A 24,726-nucleotide genomic window follows, 5' to 3' on the forward strand; every position below is an offset into this window, starting at 1 on the left:
ACATGTTACAAACTCGTTCTCCTTGAAGCCAACGATAAATTACATGGTGCAAAGAATGGGGTGACTGTATAGAAATATAGTACACAGAGTAGGGTGACTTAACGATCCTCAGACATGTCCTTTTTTCATGCTCTGCACTGGAGCATCCAGGGTCCAGGGTGAATTCTTAGATTGATGAAAATGTTTGAGTTTTCATTGTATTTCAGGGTACCACATGTTTAAACAGACTGATGCGATTGGCTATGTAAGGTATGTTGGCACATTGCTGTTGAAGATTTAATTGGTTAGGACAAATTGGTGAAAGAGCTACAGTACATGCAGGTGGAAGCGAATCTGCGGCGGTGGCATCGGTCCCTCCAACCACCACTACCAGGCAGTGTGGGTTAAGTATCTTTCCCAAGGACTGCAACAGACGTAGCAGGGCTCAAACCTGCAACCCTCCAGTTAAAGGGCGGGCACTTAACTCTGCCATCATTATCCCTAAGTACCTCCATCTTCTCGTGTCTGAAAGAAAAGCCCAATTTGAAGTAATTCAAATATGACTTCAAAGCCATTTCAAATGAGCGCCGTTCCTGAGTCTAAGCCATCTTATTGTTTTTCTTCATCGCAGCTTTGGTGTTAAGTCCTCCCAATATCTCACTACAACACAAATGAAATGGAAAATTAAAAACAGACTGACGGGGGCAAAACTGTTTTCTTGTGATTGTTTTTGTAAGATAAAGCTATCTAAATTCTATAAACGTACCATGCTGTAAACATATTTTGATGCAAGGTAAAGTTCTGCAGTGAAAGTAATATCACATAAATGTGTTGAAGATGTTAAAAGTTATAGTAAGTTATTAAAAACAGCCTTTTATGACAATGACTAATATTATAGACCAGGAGTTTGTTTTTAAGTGGTTTATGAAGCTTTGAGCTACTTTATAGGACTGTTTTCTCCGTAGAGAAGACTTCTGAGTACCTTCTCCAAAAATTCAACTCTTACTCAGCCTCCTGTTCTCTTATTTTGCTGTACTCACCAACTCTGCTGCTTTTGTCATCTCTGTGGCTTTTTTTAGCCTGTCGTTCAATATTTAGAAGCTCCAAGAGATTCAACTCTTTACAAGCATCATTGTGTCAATGAAAGTAATTAACATACATGCATGGGTATATTTCTGATAAATACAAGTTAGCCTGTGTAACTGAAAACACACCAGCTGATGTGCATGAATGCTTACAATTTTGGATGTCACTTGTGTAGGCAGTTGTGTTGGCTTTGCTGGGATTCAGTAGAAAAGAAGCATTTTAGAAGCACTTACACTCCTGTGTGTATTTCATATTACATGGGCTGTTGTTTGTATATTTATATAATCACTGGCCATTTTATCAGGTATACCAATTCAATTGCTTGTTGACAGAAATCAGCCAATCACGTGGATTTAAGTCATCTAGACATGGTGAAGATGACACATCCAAGTCCAAACCGAGCGTCAGAAGAAAAAAATGAAATGACCAAAAATAACATTTATTTTGTTACATATAAAGTGATTGATAAATACGTATGTGGGTTAATGGAAAACAAACCACATTATGCATATTTCATTTATTCATGGATGTTTGCATTTCCTTGCACTTGCAGAACTTTTAGAATACATGAGCATTTGTCCCCCAACTGGAGTCATTTTAGATTAAAATTTTGTATTTTGTTGAAACTTCTGGGCCACCGTATAACACTGATATACAAAAAATATCTCAATCTGGACCTTGATCTGGAACTTTGAATTGGGACTGTAAACCACTAGCCTGGCCTGCCAGACTCGTCCTCTGTTTAATTCTGCACAGAGAAAGAGTTTGGTAACTCACAGGCAGAGAGGCACATGAGGGGCTGGACTAGCCAGCTCAATAACAACCAATCAGAAAAAATACGGAAATGCCAACTGTACCGCGCGACGCTTTCGTTTTTTAGTTGTAGTAAAAAAAAGGCATCTGGCAATAGCGCGAACATCTTTTAATTTTTTAGAAGAAAGGCTTTTAGCGCTTCTACTTGTGGTTTTAAAGACATTCAAGTCATTTAGAACAGAGGAGAGAGCCACAGAGCGAACTCCACTGCTGTCTTCGTTGTTTACGAGAAACTGAGCGTCGCTGTGTGTGACGTCCACAACGCTGTAGATTTTTAGCTGTAGTCAAAAATGGGTCTGGCGAGAGCGCAAACATCTGTCTTTAGAAGAAAGGCTTAGCACTTCTACTTGTTGTGGTTTTAAAGACTTGTCCAAGTCATTTAGAACAAAGGAAAGAGCCGCAGCGAACTCCGCTTCAGTCGCCATGTTTATGACAAACTCGGCGTTGTGGTGTGTGACGTATGCTACTCAGCGCTGATTGGCTCAGTTAGAATTCTCGGGGGGTGGGGTTATTTGAATAGGAGAGTTCCCAGACCATTTTTCTGTGCAGAATTAAACAGAAGAGGAGTCTGGCAGGCCAGGCTAGTAAACCATATGCTTTCAAAATTATTCATACAAATGACAAGAACATCAGACTGCACTTAATCACAGGCAATGAGGGAAGAGGTAAATATGTAAAACAACAACTTTTATGAATATCAAAAGTTTTGTAAACGCTTGTCACAAATCAGCAAATGCATTTTGTCATCACAGCGTCACGTAGAAGGAAATATGACATTTAATATGGCGTCACCCAGACACTTAAGCCAGGGGCACATCGGAGACAGACGCGGTTTTGAGAAGTAAAGTGATCACACAGGAAGCGGCCCGCCATTGAGCGCTTCTTGGAAAGTCGCGCAATAGTCACAACATCACGCGGGACTTGAGAACAGGAAGCAGGAAGTGACTCTATTGTTTATACGTGAACAGACTTGCCGTCGGGTTTTGTGAGACTCTAATTCATTAAAAATGGGTAAGTATGCTATTTATTAGAATATTTTAGGATCAATAGTACTTTAAAGAGTGACTGCACACCATCAGAAAATGTAACTCCACCCCTAGTCAAGATTTGAAAAATGCTATGAAAGTGGCCGTTGCCAGAAGGCACAGAGTGGCATGGCCAAGTGAGGGGAATTTCCATCCTGGGAGGGGGAGTGGGAGGAGACTGTACCGATGACCCAGCCCCAGTCAATCACAAGCTTAAAATGCAGTAGCCGCTGTTCTGCCACAGGGGGCAGCACTGAGACATTTTTAGACCTAGATTCTAGATTTAATCAAGTTTACACAAACATGTCAAAAAATGCACGGAAACAGAAATATTGCATTTGTAAAGACCCAATTATATAATTATTTAGCAAAAAAAGTTTTGTTACTCTTTAAAGTTATCAAAACTGTGGCTGGGTTTGTGCCGTAAAGCCGTTCCACGTCGTAATGTCGTAATACTCCACAATGTTGTAAACAGCCGCAGCGCTTGAGATAGAACTGAGATAAATAGCCTTGGCGCTGCGCTCCTCGTGTAGCCACTCTCATTAACTATAATTGCTGCTGTTTTAAAGGACGGTGTGGTGTGGCGTGGTGCGGCGCAGTGTGGCGTGGTGTGGTGCGGCGCAGCACGTCTGTCTCCGTTGTGCCCTAGGCTTTAGGGTGTTTCTCGATGTCAAGGAACCTCGCCTTGATGTCTTGGTCCCACCCCGGTTTCCTAGGAGATACGTCATCAGGAAGCGCCAAGACGTGTGCCAGTGTTTAAGTGCTGCAGAGGCGTCTGTTCTCCATTTATTGGCCTATAGGCCAGGCACCTTGACATTGAGAAACACCCTCAGACCCGCTCCCGTGTAATTTAGATCAAACTTTTTACGGTTACATGTTACAAAGTCACCAATATTTTTCAAACACTGGGCATTGTTTAATGAATTTTCAACAACATTTCGATGGATATTTTTAGAGATTAAAGGTGAAAACTACACTTAGTCACTTTAAAGCTGTAATCTGGAGTTTTTCCCCTTTTCAGGGATTATATATGATTTTTTTTGGGGGGGGGGGGGGGGGGGGGGATGGGTAAAACTGATAGTTTAACCCTGTACTGTGACAAGCAGTCAACGCATCATTTTTTTTTGCTAAGTCACTCTGTTCCATAAAGCCCCATGCAATTTGGATTGAGCGCCACTCAGCATTAGCCAATGACATTAGACATCCGCTTACATACAGATGTCAATCACAGAGCATTTTACGCACCCAGACAGATGCAGAGTTGATGACATTTCTCAATGTAACGTGAGACTAATACCTGTAAAACTGTGTGTTTTAGCTCTAGTGTGTTTTGTCTAAAGGTGCACATTCACATATGAGAGGTTTTGTTACAGTGATAATGACTGAAGCAGCGAGAGGGGCTTAAGGTGCAATACAATTTTCAGCCTCTATATGGTGCCGTCAGATAAAAAAAGTCCAGATGTCTACTTTAAATTCACGGACCTCTTTGGAAACATCTTTACTTGATGATGAAATTATGGCATACAGTAAATACTAAAAAGAAAAACTTTTTTTTCTCAATTAACAAAAAATGCATACTTAAAATTTTATCTTAAAATAATGTATAAAGTGCTTAATAGACAGATGGTTATTATATGAGTTATATCAAGTTGCATTAGTTGTTTTGTATTATGTCAACAGTGGGGTATTCCTGCGGCAATATAAAAAGCAATAATTTACATGATGTACACAATTCCTATGTTGTACTTAACCCAGTGTGGAGATGGAAGTGTGCTGCACTGAAATCACGACAGTGAGCACGTAACACCAGCGTCCTCAGAGTGGTTACAGTTGTGTACATTCCAAGATATATGGGAGCAACTCAGCAGGGACGTCTCAGAACCAGTGCACTTGAGATTGTCCATCTGGATTGTTCCTGTTCCAGGTCCGAAGTGAGCTTCTCCCCAAGCCTTTGTGGCCTCTCCACAGCCCACTAGGCGACACGCGACCTGGGCATCAGGAAGGTCCCAGGCATCGTCACACACTGTGCCCCATCCAGAGTTTAGGTACAGCTCCACACGTCCCTCACATCGGTGCTCACCACCCACCAGTCTCAGCCTCTCTGCATTAAAACAAAGATCAAAATTATAAAGTCAGAGTCATGAGTTATAAAGTCTTTTGTTACTGAGGTGGCTGAAGAGGTAGTTCTACCTTCAGAGGGCTGAAGGGTGGACAGAATTCCCTCTGTGAAATTCAAGTCACGTGCACTTGCAAGAAGGAATAACTCGGGGTCAAAAACTACAGGAATGAGAGGAAAGCAGAGATAACAGTATAATACTCGTTCCCAATGGACACGCACAGGAAATATCAGGTCACAAAGGCATTAACATGGCACTCTACTCTAATTACTCCACTGATCAATATATGGTCTCTTGGGTTCCTTGAAGCCTAAGTGCTAAGGCACATTTCTACAAAGTAATTCTTAGTAATTATAGATATGTGCTTTCTTAAAGAATTTTCTACACGTTCACATTTTCTTTTAAAGGTTTTGGTAACACTATAGTGGGGCGACGGTGACACAGGAGTTAAGTGCTCGCCTCGTAATCGGAAGGTTGCAGGTTCGAACCCCGCTCAGTCTGTTGCGGTGTCCTTGGACAGGACACCTGAACCACCTTGCCTGCTGGTGGTGTTCGGAGGGGCCAATGGCGCCTCTGTACGCAGGCTCGCCTCTGTCAGTGCACCCCAGGGCAGCTGTGGCTACAACGTAGCTCATTACCACCAGGGTGTGAATGTGTGTGTGAATGTGTGAATGACTGATTGTGATGTAGAGTGCCTTGGGGGTTCCAGGACTCTAGAAGGTGCTATATCAAACTCAGGCCATTTACCACTTTTACCATTTACTTTACAGTAAGGATCCCTTTATTAATGCTCCTGATGTTGTTAATTATTAAGTGTCCTTGAGGTTAGGACAAAGGGCCGACAGGGTTGGGGGGAGGGGGGCTTAGTAATGCTCCTTCACAGGAATCTCTTACCATCTTTATGCAGATGACATCCAACTGTACATCTCCTTTAAGCCCCATGAGATGTCTAAGCTGCAGCTGTTACACACCTGCTTAGACTCTATCAAAACCTGGATGTCTGGGAGCTTTCTTCAGCTGAATGAAGATAAGACTGAGATCCTCATCTGTGCCCCAGACAAGCTGGTTCCCAAAGTCAGAGACTCTCTTGGGCCCTGTCCACACGTAGCCGGGGATCTGCCAAAACGTAGGTATTTTTCTACGTTTTGGCCTGTCATCCACACGAACACGGAGTTTTTTAAAAACTCCGGCCAAAGTGAAGATCTGCGTTTTCTCCGTTTTGGGTGTCTGCGTGTGGACAGACAAAACCGGAGTTTTAAGGTCCGCAACGTCACTTTCCGCGACAAAAAATGCTGACATCACGTGTGCGACCTGTGTTTACACTAGCCAAGAGCATGGATGCCCTCAGAGCTGCGCTCGCTTTATCACTTGTCCAAGCGCTTTTTGCTTGTTTGATTTTGCAAGCGGAATTACTGCTCCTTGCGGAAGACCACAGACGAAAGACGAGGTTAAGAACGGGGGAAGTACTGCCGCCTACAGGTCTGGCATGTCCTTAACAACGTATTTATCCGGGTACGTGTGGACAGAGTTTGTTTTTAAAATGAGGTGGTGTGGATGCAAGTTTTTGGAGGGGCAGATATTCGTTTTTTTAAAAAAAAAACGGCTACGTGTGGACTAGGCCTTGATCAGCTTGCTTCTCACACCTAACCCTCTGTCAGGAATCTTGGTGTGACCTTTGACCCAGCTCTCACCCTGGATTCTCATGTCAGTTCTCTTGTTGGCTCTTCCTTCTTCCATCTCAGGAACATTGCAAAGCTGAGTCCCATTCTGTCCCGCTCTGAACTTGAGACAGTTCTCCACACCTTCATCTCCTCACGCGTAGACTACTGTAACTCTCTTTTCACGTGTCTGAGCAGAACCTCCCTGAACCGTCTACAGGTGGTTCAGAATGCCTGTGCTCGGCTTCTGACCAAGTCCTCCAAACACATCCACATCACCCTGCTTCTCCTCCAGCTTCACTGGCTGCCAGTCAACTTCAGGGTTCATTTCAAGATCCTGGTTCTGGTCTATAGGGCCTTACATGGACACGCACCATCTTACATTGGTGATCTTCTTAGTCCCTACACCCCCAGCAGGTCCCGGAGGTCCAGTGATCAAAGCCTACTGGTTGTAAAGCTCACCAGGCTAAAGACCAAAGGTGACAGATCATCTGCTGCTGTGGCCCCCAGACTCTGGAACTCTCTCCCCCTGAGCCTGAGATCAGTGGACTCAGTGGTCTCCTTTAAAAATCAACTGAAACCTGTTCAAGCTGGCTTTGGTGTGATCTTCGTCACCACCCTCTTCTTATTCTGCTCTTGTTCCTCCTTTCCCAGAATCCACTGATTTCCCTCTTTCCTGTTCATTTTCTCTCTCCCTTTCTTTACATTTTTTTCCTTTTCTTCTTTTAAACATATTTTCAATCATTTTTGAAATCTTTTTATACTTACTTTTTTTTGTGAAGCGCCTCATGATTTTTATCTTGACAGGCGCTATGTTAAAGATTGTCTTCTTCTTCTTCTAATGCCTTACTTAACATTTAAATTAATATTAAGCAGATGTTAACAATTTAATAGTAAATTAATGCTTAATGATGCTCTAAATTACGTTAACAAAGGGACTCTTTTGTAAAGTGTTACCAAGGTTTTCATTTTATATGCAAATTATTGACAAAAAGTTTAATTACTCAAGAAAATAGATGACAATTAAACCTCAAAAATGATGATAATTAACTTAAATCTAACATCTCTGTCTGTGTTTCTGGTTTAGCCCAAAATAATGGAGATATGCTGTGAAGTTGATTTGCCTTGAATCATCTCCTGTATTTTTTATGCTCTCTGGGCCTCCTGTATGGAGTGATAAAACTGCCAAAATTAGAATACATACGGGGAAAAAAAGAAATGGCTCAGTAAAAAATGTATGTGCCAAGAAATGCAACAATAATAATAAAACTAAGAGTTTTAAATGATTATCACTTAATATAACCAGGCATTTATTGTTAGTTTGGTTAACCGTAATAATTTGTTCACTTTAAAAAAAACATTTGGTCAGACATTTCAAGCTCCAATTTATGATAACATTTTACATGCAATTTTACCAGCCCAATGGACACACTTCACACAACCCAGTTACATATCCCAGAGTGCACTGGGGCAGACTTCACTCTCTCTTCACCTAATCCTCCCGTGCAGTTGCTGTTCCTGCTTTAGTTTCTGTGGAATTCTGTTTGATGCGAAACTGAAGGTTATGTAAAGGTATATATATTAAACCCCATTTATGTGAACTTCTTTTAAATTTTGAACATTTGAATTTTTGTCGCGGTAGAAAGCACAATGCCAAGTGTGAAGTGGCTGTGATGAGTATCAGCTTCTCAAAATCCGAGACCACGGTCTTGAGTTGGAAAAGATCGATAGGCGGATTAATGCTGCGTCTGCAGTGGCGTGGGCGTTGTACTGATCTGTCGTGGTGAAGGCCCAGGAAATTCCACCAAACTGATGAAGCTGCAGCCAAAAAAGAAAGGTGCTAAAATGGTCACTTTTAAATGGCCTGTGTTTGTATAGCACCTTCTTAGGGTCCTACAACCCCCCAAGGTGCTTCACAACACATCCAGTCATCCACCCATTCACACAATGATGGGGATGAGCTACGATGTAGCCCCAGCTGCCCTGGGGCGCACTGACGGAGGTGAGGCCTGACAAATACTGGCGCCACCGGTCTCTCCGTCCACCACCAGCAAGCAAGGTGGGCAAATTTCTTGCCCAAGGACACAACAGCAGCATTCGCTGGTCGGAGCCAGAATCGAACCGATTCGATTATCAACGTTCCAATTACTGGAAACCTGCTCTACTTCCCGAGCTACTGCTGTCCCAAGATGTTTGCTTCAATTTACTTTTGGTTGTTTTTTGTTTTGTTTTGTTTTCTCTGAAGCTGAAAGTAAAATCTTCAGTCATGTTTTAATAGCTGTTTTGATGTCTTGATGTAAAATGTTTTCATTAGAAATAACTGGGAAAAACTGCTAATAGATAAAGAAGATGTAAGAAATTTCCAATTTAAGCTTTTAAAATGCAGCTTTGACATCCTTACCAAAATGTTTTAAAGGAATCATAATTTAACTAAATAATGGTTGAAAGCTACAGCTTGTCTGCTTTTTGTCAGATAAATAATGGACTCATGCTGTACTTCTTCTGAATCTGTGTATATAAATGTCTTATTTTTGTCAAGATGACAACAATCAACATAAAAAAAACGTTCAAAGACACAAATTAGTGTTTTAATTTACAGTTGATGCAGATTAACTGTAATCCATCACACAGAGCAGACTGCATTTTTTGTTCATTCTAAACATCTGTTATTTATAACCTTTCACCTTGGCATCTTTACTCATACTTTATTGATTTACTTCACTTGGTGCATCAGATTATTTAAATATAGAGTTTTAATCTAGACATCCAAACAGAACTCGAGATAAAAATTAATCTATTGGCTGGTTAAAAAAGAACTTTGGTTTCAGGGCTCCATGTGGTTCTTGATCTATCTGCAGCCTTTGACACAATCGATCATAACACCCTGATCTCCAGACACCACACATGGGCTGGCATCACAGGTTTGGCCCTTGACTGGTCTTGTTTTTCTAACAGGACCCTTAGGGTCATGCTGGATAACTACTCATCCCAGTTGCTCTCCCTCCCCGGGGGAGGTTCCTCAATGTTCCTTCCTCGGCCCGTCACGTTTCTCCCTCTGTATTTAGCCTTTAGGAGCCATTCTCAGACAGCATGCTGTTTCATATCATTTATAAACACATGACTGCCAAATCTATTTTTCTCTTAAGCCCACCAGTAGCGGCACCAGGGGGCCGCTAGGGTGCGCTATAGCTACCCCTGGATTAGTCATTGCACCCCCATAACACCCCCAAGTAAATATTAGTTGTTTTTTTTTTTACAATTTAATTTTAATTTAACGTGTGGATGTGATAATATTTAATATACAAAACAAAAATAATCAGCAAATTATCATATAGATAGTAAAAACTTAAACCAAAACAGGAAATTGATGTTAACCTTTGACCTGATTTTCCACCTGCGAACGAGCGAAAGGTAAAATGGATCGGTGTTTGTTGCCCAAATTTGCACGGGTTCAGTCAGAAACGAATGAATCTTTGGAAGTGATCTCAGATCCACAAAACCCTACGGATCTGGAAGAAGAGAGTCCACCCTCAACCGCCGCAGCAGTCGAGGGTTTTGCCGCTGGAAATGCTAGCACTAACGTTAGCTAACCTTGCAACACTATAGATGGTTTTCTGTGTGGCTGTATGTGTTTATGATTTCATGGAAAAGTCAGTGATTGTTCATATGTTTATGATGTTTATTAATGATTGTTTCAGGTGTTGTTGAGGTGTTGTGCACACATGTGTATCTGCTAGTGTTGAAGGTGTTTTAGAGAACAGTAGGTACGCACGACCACTTCCTTCATAGCACCCTCAATAAAAAGACTAGCAGCTTCATAGCACCTGCAGAAAAATATTTCTGGAGCCGCCACTGAAGCCCACTGACTCCACTACACCTCTGTAGGATGGCTTCCATAATATCAAGGAGTGGCTGGCTGAAAATGTCCTCCATCTGAATAACTCTAAAACAGAGGTGATTGTTTTTAGTCCTGACGATGTTAGAGTGACCCAGTCACCTGACCTCCACTCTCTTTCTCCTCATCTAACCTCTACTGTTTCCATTATTGAAGTAAAAATAGAAGATGGACACTCAGGTCAGCACATTCAAGTAATACTTCTACAACCTTAGGCAAATTTGCAAATTAAAGCTTTTCCCGATTGTCTTCTAGAATCTGTGATTCATGCCTTTATTTCATCCCGGCTAGACTATTTCAACTCCTGCATTTATGGCATCAGAAAAGCTGCTCTGTCCAGACTTCAGCTTGTTCAGAATTCAGCAGCTAGGTTGCTGGCTGGAGCGAACAGGAGACAGCACATTACACCCATTCTTAAAACTCTCCACTGGTTGCCAAATCAGTCCAGTTACAGTATCAATTTCAAAATTCAGCTTCATGCATTCATGTCTTTGATCAGTCAGTCCCCCCGAACCAACATAATGTGGTTCCACCCAGTTTGGTTGGTTTTTACTTCCTGGTTCTTTTTATTGTTATGACATATGTGACTATTTCTGCCTGTTTTGTTTCATTAATGTGTGGCGCTTTGGTCAATCGTAATGCTGTGGTAGAAGTGCTCCACAAAATTGGTATGGTATGGTATGGTATGAAATAAATCCTGATCATTTTTCCAGGTGTCAAATTCTGTTGATTCATGTAGTTCTTACCTTGCTGCAGCATTTTATAATTCTAACATTCCTCATAGGTTTGGCTGTAATTAGTCATTTGATGCTCATAAAAACACCACAAGGGGGAAGATAGCTGGAATTCATTCTGACAGAGCTCTGATGAACCACGAGAGTCTGATAAAATCTGTGATACAAAATTATATAAAAGCACCTTGGTGATAATTTTAGGAATAAATATTCATTTTATTTAAATGCCAAAAAGATCTGAGCTTTTTTATTTGAAAGTTTATAAAAGAAAAAAATCAATCAACATGCTGGCTTGGGTGTTTCTTCCTTTCAATGTTTGACTTTTGGCAATAAAGAAAACTTTCCATCTATTAAAATCTGCTGTGTTATGGCAAAAACATCAGTATTATATTTATATTTAATGTCTTTCTATTTGTCTTTTTGTGCAGTTTCAGTATCTGAGCTACTGCAGCTCCTATTTATAAAGTTATGTGTTCAGCTCTTTTTTCACCAGCATGCAAACATAATAATACCTCATTAAAATAAGACACGGTCACAAAAGTTGAACATTTATTGAAACAATATATTGTGCGTTTGAAGATATGAAAGTACCAAAAACAATTTTATTCAAAGACATTTTCCCAACTTTCAATAAAAAACAAAAATACAGTCTTTCATTTCCATCTGTCCTCTTGCTGTAGATTCAGGGCAGAGGACGTCCATTCATGTTTAAAAGTTGTCCTCAGTTTAGGTGGGACAAAAATGAAACTGGTCACCAAAAAGTGGAGTAAGGACGACATCAGAGTTTCTTCTAGTTCTTCTGGCAACAAAGGGAAACCTGGAATTCAGGATAACTTTAGTTTCCTTAGCTTTCGTCAAAATATAACATTAGTTCTGAGAGAGTAACAGCTTTTACTTTTACCACTTTAACTTGGCGACAGCTAAGACAGAGGAATACTCTTCTTGAAGCTGGTTGAAGTCCAGCATCTTCCTTCATTAAGCGCCCTGTCCCAGAAGAAGAAGGATTATGGTCAGATGGTGAGTGAAACGTGAAAATGTGCATTTTACAAGCACACTAGCAGTACTCTGGACTAAGTTGTATGGACTCAAGAAAGAAACAGATCTGGTCAGCATGCAGGACTCAGCGTAAACCTCGACACCCAGAGAAACTGAAATTATTCAAATAATATTTAATAAATATTTAAAAATTTAAAGGTGAAAAGTAAGCAAAAGTATTTTGCTCCCCAAATTCTAAACACCCCTGATGGAAATACAAAACCACAGCCAGTCGAAAACACCACTCATCACCAAATCTAAGCTAATTAAAACCTAAAGAAATGAAATAAAACAGGACTCACCAAACAGCCAGAAGAGACACGAGGAGATGACTCTCCAGCGTAGTAGCGGTGGACACTCCGTGGGACTAGACTGGAGTTCACTTCAGCAGAAGTCTTATTTTCAGGTGAGATAGCAACATGCCCTGTTCGCTGTCTCATGTTGATCAGTCAGCAATCTGCTGGAGACGGCTGAAAACCGCTTGTTTTCAAATGGCACTAATACTTGGGCAGCAAGACATGCATAATCAATCTCAGAACAGTAACTTCATGATGACCAGTAGGAAAAGTTGTGAAAGACCTCCCCTCCCCTTTAGCATCATCCCCTATTTTACAATGATGTGGGTGCAAACACCTTGTAAATAAAAATAAAATAAAATAATAAAATAAAATAAAATAGAGAATTTTTAAAAAGGTACATGAAAAAATAGAACCAAGGTGTTAATATTAGAGAAGAAAATACATCTTAGTTTGAAAAAAATTAAAGAAAAAAAAATTAAGTAAAAAATACAGAACCAAATCATGTTAGAATTAAATAAATTAAAAACTAAAGGATTACAATACAGAAATAAAAATCTCTAACAATTCAAAAGATTAAAAATATTTTAAAAAGAAAATCAAAGAAAAAAGATGATTAAATTACTGGGGTGAATGAAAGATACTTTTTGCAATAAAAATTTAAATATTACATAAAAATATTACATTTAATATAGTAACAATTGTCTAACACCCTTATTTTTCTTGGGTTAATTACTTTGATTCATTGATTTTATGGCTGTATTAATTTTATTTTGGCAGTTTCTGTCCTCCATAGCATCCTTCTTGATGAACACAGTCACATAGTGAAAAATCACAGCTCAGCGGGGTGGGATTTGTGTGCTTCCTATTGAACTGCGTATTCTTGATAGATCATAATTTGACAATAAATACAAATATTTTCCATTTTAACTACAATGTATACACAATATAAATGGAGGTCTAATGTTGAGGTGCCAAATGATGCCCGATCAGGTCTTACTTGCACAGATTACTCCAGAATCCTCATTGTGGCCACAGTTGTGCTGACCCCAGCCTAGGTTGAAGCACTGGGCAAGCTCTGCTTCAGAGCCCTGACAGTCCACATTGTCCAGCAGGATGGGACCCGTTCCATAGCCGAAGTAGGCCTGGTTCTTGGCTGCAATAGCTGGGCCACAACCAACCTGGCTGCACACCACTCTGGCATTAATGATGTCCCAGGCGTCGTCACACACTGTCCCCCACACGTTGTTGAAGAGGATCTCCACACGACCCTCACAGTCGTTATTCCCATTCACCAAACGGAGGGGATACTGAGCTAAACGTGAACAAATAGACAATTGCAACTTACAGAGTTTTTGTGCCACACAATAAATTTCAGATCAGCAACAAGATTTAAAATTTCAAAGATGAACTGATTAAATACAAAATGGTTGTTTTCAAGTTATGATTTCCTTTGTTAGTGGGTTAATGTTACACAAACCAACCGGGTTCCACTTGTCCTTGTTAATTCAGGGAAAAAAACTGCAATTAACAACTAATAATTTGTGAAGTTCAGTTTCACCGCCTACACCCAGATCTGGAAATTGCCATATTTCAACAGAAATAGGTTAACAGATCTCAAAAAGCCCTGCAGGCCTCATTTAGTTGTTGAGATCAGAAGATCCGAAGTCATGATTAATAACGAGATGAGAAAAAAAATTCCTCCATGGTAAAGTTCCAAGATTTCTTACAGCTGTTATATTTCAGAATTTTTTTTAACTGTGATCTCCAGCTTTCGCTGGAGCAGTTCGCAGCAGAGTGTGAGGCAGCTGGGATGAGAATCAGCTCCTCTAAATCTGAGACCATGGTCTCGAGTCGAGAAAAGGGTAGAATGCCTTCTCCGGGTCAGGGAAGAGGTCCTGCCCCAAGTGGAGGAGTTTAAGCATCTCGCGGTCTTGTTCACAAGCAAGGGAACAATTGTGTGCAAGCTCGATAGACAGATTGGCACTACATATACAGGTGATGCAGGCGTTGTAATGGTCTGTCGTGGTGAAGAGAAAGCTGAGCTGGAAGGCGAAGCTCTTGATTTCCCAGTCGATCTGCATCTACATCTACAGCTTTGGTAGTGACCAAAATAATAAAATTGGGGATACAAGCGGTCAAAATGGGTTTTCTCTGCAGGGTGGCTGGGCTCTCCCTTATAGGGTGAGAAGCTCGGTCCTCCAGGAGGGGCTCGGAGTAGATCCGCTGCTCCTTCACATTGAGAGGAGCCTGTTGAGGTGGCTCGGGCATCTGATTCGGATGACGCCTCCCTGGTGAGGTTTCCCGTGCACATCCAACCAGGAGGAGACCCAGTCCCAGGACACACAGGAGGGAACCATGTTTCTCGGAGTGCCAGGGGACACCTTAGATTCCTCCTAAGGCGCTGGCCCAAGTGGCTGGGGAGAGGGGCGCCTGGACCCCCCTGCTTAGGCTGCTGCCCCCGTGACCCGAGTCCAGATAAGCAAATTAAAATGGATGCAAAAATTACGCTCCGCCATAATGGTGCTAAGTCTGTACAACATCTAAATAAAGAGCGCTGTGACTGGTTTTGTCTAAACTTAGCCAAGCCAGTGGTAGACCTACTGAGGCTACAGTGGAGCTTCACTGGACCAACCTGAAGAGCTAAATCTTTTGCTACTGCTACGGTTTGTTTAGATTTCTAGGCTGTGAAATCATCACTTCAATGCTGAATTTTCTACTTATTCATCTTATTTTCGTCAGAAACTGAAACTTATTTGCTGTTCATAACACACTTGAGTGTGACCAAAATAATACAAAAGACATTTATGACGGGGGAAAATTCTCTGTATCTGATTAGCTTACACAGAAATGATGAGCAAAAACTGTGGGTGTGGCTTTTTTAACACTGAGATCTGAACAAATGTATTACCTGTTTTCTTGTTAGTTGTGGCAACAGTCGTGGTTGTTGTTGCTTTTGTTGTTGTGGTGGTAGTGGTGGTGACCGTTGTTGTGGTCGTTGACGTAGATGTTGATGTAGAGACAGGATTGGCTTCTGTTCCTGGAAGAGAACATACAAAAAAAATGACTACATTATCTTGACATAGAATATCTTTGTCACAGAGATCTAATCACAGTTCAAAGTCACCAGTCAAGCTGAACATGTGTGTTTTTGGTCTGTGGGAGGAAACTGGAGCCCCCAGAGAAAATCCCCACATGCATCCTAACTCCACACAACCAACAGTGCTACTACATAGCCTGTTTAATAAATCATTACTGTTATAGGTTGAGTCCTGTCAGGTTGTTTAGCAGTTTTTTTAATTTTATTTTCTTCACTAAACATTCCACTCAATTTTTTAGGACGACAATGATAAAACTTCCAAATTTAGGCATTTTGAGTTAATTTCTATGATTTTGGGTGGCATTCATGAAAGTAAAGATTTGACAGTAACATGCATCACTTCTACTTTTCCTATTTTTAATGTTAAAAAAAAAACTATGTGAAAAAGTGAAACACATGAGAACCCAGCTACTGGCTTTGTGCTTTGGCTGTTATAACAACAAAATGGCTCTCTCTGCTGGTCATTTAGCAAATGTGTAAGCTTCAGTCACAGCGTGGGAGTCCAGCAGATTAGGTAAGCCGTTTAAAAACAAAGGCATTTGTCCACAGACACGTTGGCTCGGATTTAAACTCAGAATGGAGCTTTTGAGCTTTTTTTTGTTACCGTTGATGTTCAGTGATCTCCACAATACTGTTTGAGTGGCCGTGGATGGGGCTGCTGTGGTGGTGGTTCCTAAAAGAGGCGCACAACAGGAAAATATGCATTTTTTTACTTTTTGGCCATATCCAGTAGAAGCACCTCTTGTTAAAGGCGATCATAGGTGGAGATGGTTTTGACATTATTAATAGATAAAAGGAAACTGCCGTTGTTGCGTAACTCAGAACTAAGAGCAGCATACCGGCGCAGGTGACTCCAGCGTCCTCATGGTGTCCACAGTTGTGTTTGCCCCAGCCCAGGCTCTTACAGGACGCCAGGTTGAACTCAGTGCTGGTGCAGTTGACATTGTCCAGAAAGATGGGGCCGGTACCGTGGCCAAAGAAGGAGTTGGTGTGTGCAGCAATGGCGTTACCACAGCCTGTCTGAAGGCACACCACGGAGGCGTCGTTGAGGTCCCAGTCATCGTCACACACCGTCCCCCACTGTCCCTGGAAGTGAATCTCGACCCGTCCTTGGCAAGAGTGCTGCCCATTTACCAAACGGATCAGGCCATCTCCTAAACCAAGAATGATTGAGATATTTTCAGGGGTTCAGTACTAATGTGAGTTGGGGAAATGAGGGGATAGAGAGAAAAGTAGAAAACCCCTTAGAGTGATACAGAGAAGAATGGCAGCCTCTACTGTTGCATCGAGTGTTAATGTTGACACCTTATGCCCGGACTCAGACAAAACACAGAGACAAAAGATACTCTCATGTGTCCGTCAGGCAGGAGAATCATAAATCTGGAGGACCTCCTTCCTCGTACTATGGTGACCACCAGGGAGTTAGCTAAACACGTCACTTGGCTGCTTGTGCACTAAGCTTGATTCAGCCCGTTTTCATTATCTTCCTGAGAATCTATGTTAAAAAACAACACAGCTGCTGTGACAAAGGCAAACCCCAGGAGCAAAAAGGGTGGTCAGGAACTCTAGAGGCCTTCGGGACATTTGGTACGGTTGCTCAAAGGGATTTGTCCAGCTTATTTGATGTAGTCTGGACCTTTTAAAACAGAGACAACAAAATATTTCTAGAATTTCTGCCTCGGTTTTCAGAAGAATTTCCCTCTGGGATTAAAAAAGTATTGATTGATTGATTGATTGATTGATTGGTTGGTTTCATGGAGATTTCTACATTCTGAATACCAAACAGACATTAAATAAGTAATTGTTCACTAATAGACGAAACCTGATTTCATTAAAACATCTGGTGCACTCGTCTGCTAGATTTGTGAGGATTGGGGTTAGAGTTGTGGTGTTTGAGCGGAATGGACACGTTTCAGCCCAACATACAATGGACATTTTAGGAAATCCTCAGGTCTCACAAAAACATTGTCAGACATCAGATCAAACAGGCTCTGACAATGTTTTCATGAGACCTGATGATGTCCTAAAATGTCCACCGTACCAATGAAAGCAGAGGGCTCTCACCTAAACCAGAGTCTAGCAGGGTCGGTGTGGTGGGAACCTCCAAATCCCTTGCCCCAAACAAGAATGGCTCTGGAAGACAAACGAGAGAAAAGAAGAAGCAGTTTTAGTTTTTTCACCCTTTTTTCCATCTTTGTTACTGTCAAAGCACATCAATACCTCACCTCTGCAGACAATGCCCACATCCTCATAGTGGTAACAGTTGTTGACGCCCCAGCCCAGATTGAGACACTGGCTTAGGCCGGCTTCATTGCCCCCACAGTCTACGTTGTCCAAAGCGATCAACCCTTTCCCCCGTCCGAAGTGAGAGCTGCTGACTACGGCTGCAGCCACGCCACATCCCAACTGCCTGCACACCACGTTGGCATCCACCATGTCCCAGTCATCGTCACACACTGTGCCCCAGGTGTTGTTGAAGCCTACCTCCACTCTGCCCTCACACCCGGTGCGTCCGTTCACCAGCCTGACTTTAGAGAGACAAGCAGACCAGATCTGCTCTTTGTCAAAAGGGACACACGTGTTTCCACAGTTCTTAAACACTCTAAAAATTGTTTGTTTGTTGTGTAGCTTCTATAAGATAAACAAGAAGACGAGAAAACTCCAGATTCAGCCTCGTTTTACAGTTAAGAAACATAATAAGCTGCGTCACACTGAGGTGACTTTAGGAGGGTGGGAGGTAGTAAATAAGTAGGGATGAGGTAAACGGAGACATGGGAAAGAGATCCTGTTTGGGAAGCCCAAGGCTATTCTCTGCTTCCTGCTGTCTCTCTTTGGCACACAGTCCAACTCATCCAGAGTTCTCAAGGCACAACATGGATGAACAGCGTGTTCCAACTCCGGTGCATTTGAAAATGATCTCACGCTTACCTTGGTATAGCAATCCTGGTAGGCTTTGCATCGCACCGGCTGAAACAACTGGGAAGAGAGTGGAGAAAAGGCAATAAATGGCGAGTCTATTATATTTCGACAATCACCTTTTGGCCTCACATTGACAGACGTAATTACTCTCAGCTCGGAGCACTGACTTGCACACCCAAAGAGATGTGCTAACAGAAACTACACATGTGCATTCTCAACATGTGAGGATCTGATACAACACGAGCCTTAGAGTCATGATAAAGGACGAGGGACATGTTGATGCCTGAAGACTCGTGTCTCACATTTCGACAGACGTACAAAAGGGTGACCTTTTGTTAACAATTGCACCAAATGTAGGTCGACTCACTGTTCATGTTCATGTCACAGAAATATCAAATGATAAATGACCCCGCACTTGTAGCGCCTTTTAGAGTCAGAGGACTACAAACTGCTTTACACCACAGCGTAACACATGCACACTCTAACACACTCATATTCACACACCGGTGGTGATGAGCTACGATGTAGCCACAGCTGCCCAGGGGTGCACTGACAGAGGGCGAGGCTTACAAGCACAGGCGCCACCGGTCCCTCCGACCACCTCCAGCAGGCAAGGCGGGTTAAGTGTCTTGCCCAAGGACACAACAGCAGAATTCTCTGCTGGAAATCCTCAACTATGACCAAAGAAATTCAGGAGCCCGTACATTTGCCTTCTTTGGTCTAGTAGGTGAGATTTTATTCTTCAGAGGACCACAAAATAATAAAATAGTGATGTTACTCACTTGATGCATCTCGTTTGTTTATCTTTAAGTCTCCTGAAATTAGAACACACAAAAAAGATTCATTAGTTTTCCTGTTTGTTGACTGAAATAAGAGATAAACCAATAAGCAGCACGTTTGAATGATTTTTATCCTGTTTGATGTTCCAGAGGCTAGAACTGATTCTGTGTGGTTTTAAAACAACCACAAGGTATCGCAGGGCAGACAGGGCTAGCAGCGGTCACAAAGGCACTCATCTGCAGGGAATTTTTCCTGCAGGTCCACCTGGTCTTAAACCATTATTTGTAGCAGCAACGATAAACATGATTAATTATCTCATGTGTCCTTTTATGGTTTTAAAGTTAAAGTTAAAGTCCCATCAGTTGTCACACACACAGGTGTGTGTGCGAAATTTGTTCTCCGCATTTGACCCATCCCCTGGGGGAGCGGTGAGCTGCAGACAAGCCGCGCTCGGGAACTATGTGGTGGTTTAACTCCCCAATCCAACCCCTTAATGCTGAGTGTCAAGCAGGGAGGCATTGGGTCCCATTTTTTTCAAAGTCTTTGGTATGACCCGACCAGAAGTCGAACCCCTGATCTCCCAGTCTCAGGGCGGACACTCTACCACTAGGCCACTGAGAAAGGTTATATCCTCTACACTTGTGGGCAATGCAGAATTTTATCAGACAAGTCAGGGAAAGCTTGTTGCACAAGATTTTGACCAATAAATGTTAGATTTTTTTTACACGAAACTTAACAATTAGGTGAGTTTTAAATAATTTAAAAATTCTGAAATCCTGATTTTTTTTTGACTGAAGTTTTGTTGGGGCTTGATTGATGAATTACTGCATATACTGTACATAGTACCAGGGTAAAACATTAAACACAGTTACTTCTCAAATGATACACTGGTATTACTGTAATGTGTGTAGCTCTGTGATCAATTGAAACCAATCGTAATGATAAAACCTAGTTTTGATTTAGATGATCTCAGCACTTTTGGGTGGAAAAAATGTCTAAAGGCAACGTATCTGAGGTTTTGGCCCAGACTGGCAGGTGAATAAGTTTAAATAAAAGCAAAAACATTTAAATTAAATATTCAGGATTTCACTTTATACACTTAGATTAACAACACTGTATGACTGATATTGTTAATGTTACTAAAGATTGAAAAAAGTGCATTAGATTGTGTATAGATATAAAAGAAACTCAGGATGGGATGTCAGTATCAGGTCAGTGACTTTGATTATTTCTTGTTAGACAGTCTCAGCTCAGACTCTCTCTCACACACACACACACACACACACACACACACACACACACACACACACACACACACACACGCACGCACGCACGCACGCACGCACGCACACACACACGCACACACACACACACACACACACACACACACACACACACACACACACCTACCGAGTCGTTGCAGAACGCTCATGGCCCCTAAGATGAGGGAACCCAGCAAGGATGCCAGGAGCCAGACCGCTGGGTTCCAGTACCTGCACTCGGTCTCCACCACACGCTGGCCTCGCATGGCTGCCTGACTGACCGTCCACCTGTAACACACACATTCACATGCCCTTGGTCTTTCTCTACCAGCCTCTCACAGCCGTGTGTGTGTGTGTGTGTAAACTGGGGCTTTTTTTACTCACTGAAAAGAGTCAGTTCTTCTGTCCTGGCTTATCAAAGCCTAATAAGTCATTTTCTCGAACACAGCCCATAGCAAGAGCATTGATCAGTCTAAATTCAGGCTTTGGAAAACATCCAGCTCAAAGGCAATTGATGCACATCATGCCCAGTGAACATACCAGTGCAGTGAGGCTGTTCTTATTGCAGCAGTGAGCACAAGATGGCCGCTGTGCACAAACACGACAGCAGAATGAGAAAGTTTGTCTTTTGGGCGCAGCATCAGCAGCTGGAGTCGGCTTGGGTTGCAAGCAAAGTCCAGCGCCTGTGCAGCTGTTTTCAAGGGGACTTTCCTTCAGATGGAGATCACTCAGTAATCAGAGGTAGATACTAAATCCCCCACATTCTTCTGGAAATGCACCGACAGAGGGTGTTACCTCAGGATGAAGCATATTATGCCCCACTTCCCATCTCTGTCATTTTAGTGCAAACTTGTGCAAATTCATTCCTATAATTTTTGTGGAATTCTGAATTTCACTGATGCTCTCCTCGGAGAGTTGTCTGCAGCATCAGGAAACCTCAGCGTGTGGCTCAGCCTTGTGTTACTTGTCTCTTCATCCATGTAGAATCCCCCTGACCTTACACAGGAATGTGTATCAGAGAATGATGAGGGGAGAATTTGATATTAGCCCCTTGAGATAGTGGGACATTCCGAGCCCAGGGGGCACAAAAAGACATTTCTGCTTTCTGCGGTCCCCAATCGTCGGGCATAAACGCTGCTTCCTGCAATCTGTCACTAGAACCCTCCAAAACGCTTAGGCAACCGATGACACGGCAGAGGCACCTCTCATCTCCTTGGAGAGGAGGAGGCAAAGGGAGGTGGAGGTATACGTGCGGAGATCTTCAGCTTGGGGTGCACAGAACTGGGAGGACACAGCACAAGACACACAGAGATAACTCCAACCAATTTGTCTCAGAAGGTGGGCTGCAGCCATAACCCTAACCCTCAGAAGATGGGGTGCAGAGGGCACACAAGGAAAGTTGTTGAGCATCCATTTGGGAGGTGGGGATTTTAACACCAGCACAGTGCTCAGGACCATGGCAGCCTCCTTTGCAGACTGTAGCAACAAACCATTGGAAACCCTGGTACAAATAGCTCAGTTATGAGGATGAAAAACAATCTTGTCCCCAATGTTATGTTTTTCAATACTCCATTCATAGTAGGATGTAGCGCAGATCCGCTGGGGAATAATGTTGCCTTTTGTGTCAGCTCTGCTTCCCCTCCCTTCTCACTTCCCCGGGCTGAGAAATAGCTGAAAGATCTCGGCCCCACGAAAATACCCCTTAATGTCTGAGATAAACGCCAGAATTGCACTTCCAGGCCTTTTAATGGCCAGAAATCTCTAAATATCAGCCTGCAACATGAACGAATTCCTAATAGTCATCATAATTTCTTTTAGGACACAAAATGATAAAATAACAAGATTTTCACAGCACATGTTTGACAAACTAACCCAAAAGCTTTGTCACATTTTTAAAAATAAACACAAAATTTACCAGTTTGTCAAGAAATGATTTTGTTATTCACATTTTAAAAAGAAACAAAACTGAATCACATATTTCACAAAGCATGATACATACCTTTTAAGTGTAGTTACCTTGACCCTCAGCTCTAAATAAGTAAATAAAAATGAAAGAAATAAGCTTCCTTCCTCTGGAAAAAAAACAACCAAATCACAAAATAGAATAAATAGCAGGCAGCCTGAGTCCACGTCACTCAGAAAACACAGAATCTGTTTGCAGAAGCAGAGCCAGGGCTGCAGAGTATCCAGTGCTACGTCGTTTTAAGTCTTTCATCTCCTCAAACCTGCGTAACTATAAGTACCCGGCTTCCGGGGCAGATTACGTAAAACGGTAAATACACAGCATTGTATGGTAATATCCTGACACCTTGTACCGGTCTGAGCCTAAAAGAAGCAGGAGGGGCGTCAAAAACAAAGACAATGACAACTGAACCTTTACTGGTTCCCCTGCATCTCCAGTTTCAGGTGGCGCTCTCAGAAGGTGTGGTTCTACTCATCCCTGCACACACTCATGGAGGCTGTGGCTTAAGCTTTGTGTGTGTGTGTGTGTGTGTGTGTGTGTGTGTGTGTGTGTGTGTGTGTGTGTGTGTGTGTGTGTGCACAGGACTCTTCCACAGTAAGGTGTTAGAAATTAGATGATCAAAGGCACAAAGTCCCACAGAAATCTGGAGTCTGATATTTAAAAAGTAAAAGCTGCTGCTTGTTTACCAGCAATGCACGATGTGGAGCATGCAGGAGTTTCTGCAGAACTCCCGGAGTCTTCATGAGGCTGAATAAAGTTCACCAAGTTGGATGGAAAATGAGCAAAATCCCACAAAGAGGTATTTGACTCATTCCCCCTCTGAGCTGACTCTTGACATGGAAACATCCGTGTCCATCTGACTCCTGCAGCTGACTCTTTTGCTTCTAAAGACTAATCCTTCCTGAGCTGAGGAGAAACGTGCGGGCTGTCCGCAGCCTTTGCCGGGCTGAGTCCAAAAATAGTTTCTCTTACACGAAAGTCATTTGGTAAGTCTCCAGGACGGGAGTGAGCTGTGTGTTGAAAACACATTTAGTTTCATATGTTTGTTCTTGTTTCTCTGACAAAGAATGAGTTCACAATGTTAAACTTTAGTATTAAGAGATGAAAAAATAAGTACTCCCACTGTTATGAGCAGTAGTGGCATCATTTTCACGTAAAACGTGCCTTTAATAACCGTTTTTAGTCAAGTTTATTGATAAAAAATGCAAAATGAAAAGTTCACGTCATGTTGTTTTTCTGTGTGGCTTTTTATGCTTCTACACTTTATAGGTCTATATTTTTATTGCTTCTATGGTTGTGTCACGTTTCGGGGATGTTTAGGATCCAAATATGCAGAAACCCAGGATGGCACGAGGCAGGAGATGATGTAAAGTAAAATCCTTTATTTTCGAAGGATGAAACGAAGAATAAATCCAGGGCAGGGAGCCAAAGTGCAAAAACGTCCAAAATCCAAAATAAACTAGAGATCCAACTGAGACACGAGAGACACTAGAGACTAGGAACAAGAGACTGACAGAATTAACACAAACAGCAACAATGGACCGACAAGAGAGACAAGACAGGGCTTAAATACACTGGGGCATAATGGGAGGCAGATGAGCTGCAGGTGTGTGGAGTGTGGGGGGAGGACCAGGTGAAAGCAATGACTAATCAGGGAAGAAACTAACATGACCTAAGAGTGAACCTAAAAACAGAAAAGCAACCATATAACTAAAATTCTAAGGGGAAGGAACTACAAAGACCGGTGGGAAAAAACATACTAAAGAGACTAATAGAATGAACGGCCGAAACTATAAAAACTGCAGAGGGGTGACTGGGGAAGACTAAAGGGACACAGGACCTGAGAGAGATATCTAGAGAGCTGCAAAAAATGGAGACACATGAGGTTAGATGCGGACATGACACATGAGGGCGCTATGAGACACAAAAGGGGATCTAGAGAGGGATGGAGAACACCAGGAGGCACATGAAGGAAGACCATGCAGACCATGACAGGTTGGGTTTAGTGATATTACATCTATGAAGCTTTTTTTATGCTTTAACGCCTCTTAGGTTTGTGCTTAT

The 24,726-nt window shown here is 42.2% G+C and overlaps 1 protein-coding gene and 1 long non-coding RNA gene across 2 annotated transcripts; both read right to left on the reverse strand.

Annotated features, from left to right (window-relative positions):
* Window positions 1-4,035: 4,035 nt before the first annotated feature.
* On the reverse strand, window positions 4,036-23,102 carry LOC107387035 (scavenger receptor cysteine-rich domain-containing group B protein). The gene is made up of 13 exons (XM_070555414.1): window positions 22,699-23,102; window positions 20,848-20,987; window positions 19,440-19,472; window positions 18,667-18,714; window positions 17,964-18,266; window positions 17,803-17,871; window positions 16,578-16,892; window positions 16,343-16,411; window positions 15,550-15,678; window positions 13,639-13,953; window positions 8,328-8,496; window positions 5,480-5,611; window positions 4,036-5,033 (listed from the first exon to the last, which is right to left on the reverse strand). Exons 2-13 carry the CDS (start codon window positions 20,963-20,965, stop codon window positions 4,688-4,690), a joined length of 2,046 nt encoding a protein of 681 aa, XP_070411515.1. The 5' UTR covers window positions 20,966-20,987; window positions 22,699-23,102; the 3' UTR covers window positions 4,036-4,687.
* On the reverse strand, window positions 11,844-12,926 carry LOC139072126 (uncharacterized). Its single transcript, XR_011521735.1, has 3 exons — window positions 12,645-12,926; window positions 12,209-12,291; window positions 11,844-12,124 (listed from the first exon to the last, which is right to left on the reverse strand). It is a non-coding gene; the product is annotated as an uncharacterized lncRNA (long non-coding RNA).
* Window positions 23,103-24,726: the final 1,624 nt, after the last annotated feature.

This window comes from Nothobranchius furzeri, chromosome 10, assembly GCF_043380555.1.
Source record: "Nothobranchius furzeri strain GRZ-AD chromosome 10, NfurGRZ-RIMD1, whole genome shotgun sequence".
NCBI lineage: Eukaryota > Metazoa > Chordata > Actinopteri > Cyprinodontiformes > Nothobranchiidae > Nothobranchius > Nothobranchius furzeri.

Bases quoted from the DNA above. Each gene is read 5' to 3' on its own strand.
- LOC107387035 (XM_070555414.1), bottom strand. From the start codon at position 20,965: ATGCGAGGCCAGCGTGTGGTGGAGACCGAGTGCAGGTACTGGAACCCA. The intron at 8,497-13,638 runs GTAAGACCTGAT...TTTTGGCTGCAG, and splicing joins TTCTGGAGTAATCTGTGCAA to CTTCATCAGTTTGGTGGAAT. The intron at 5,034-5,479 runs GCGAGCACTTAA...ATGACTCTGACT, and splicing joins TGCAACCTTCCGATTACGAG to TTATAATTTTGATCTTTGTT.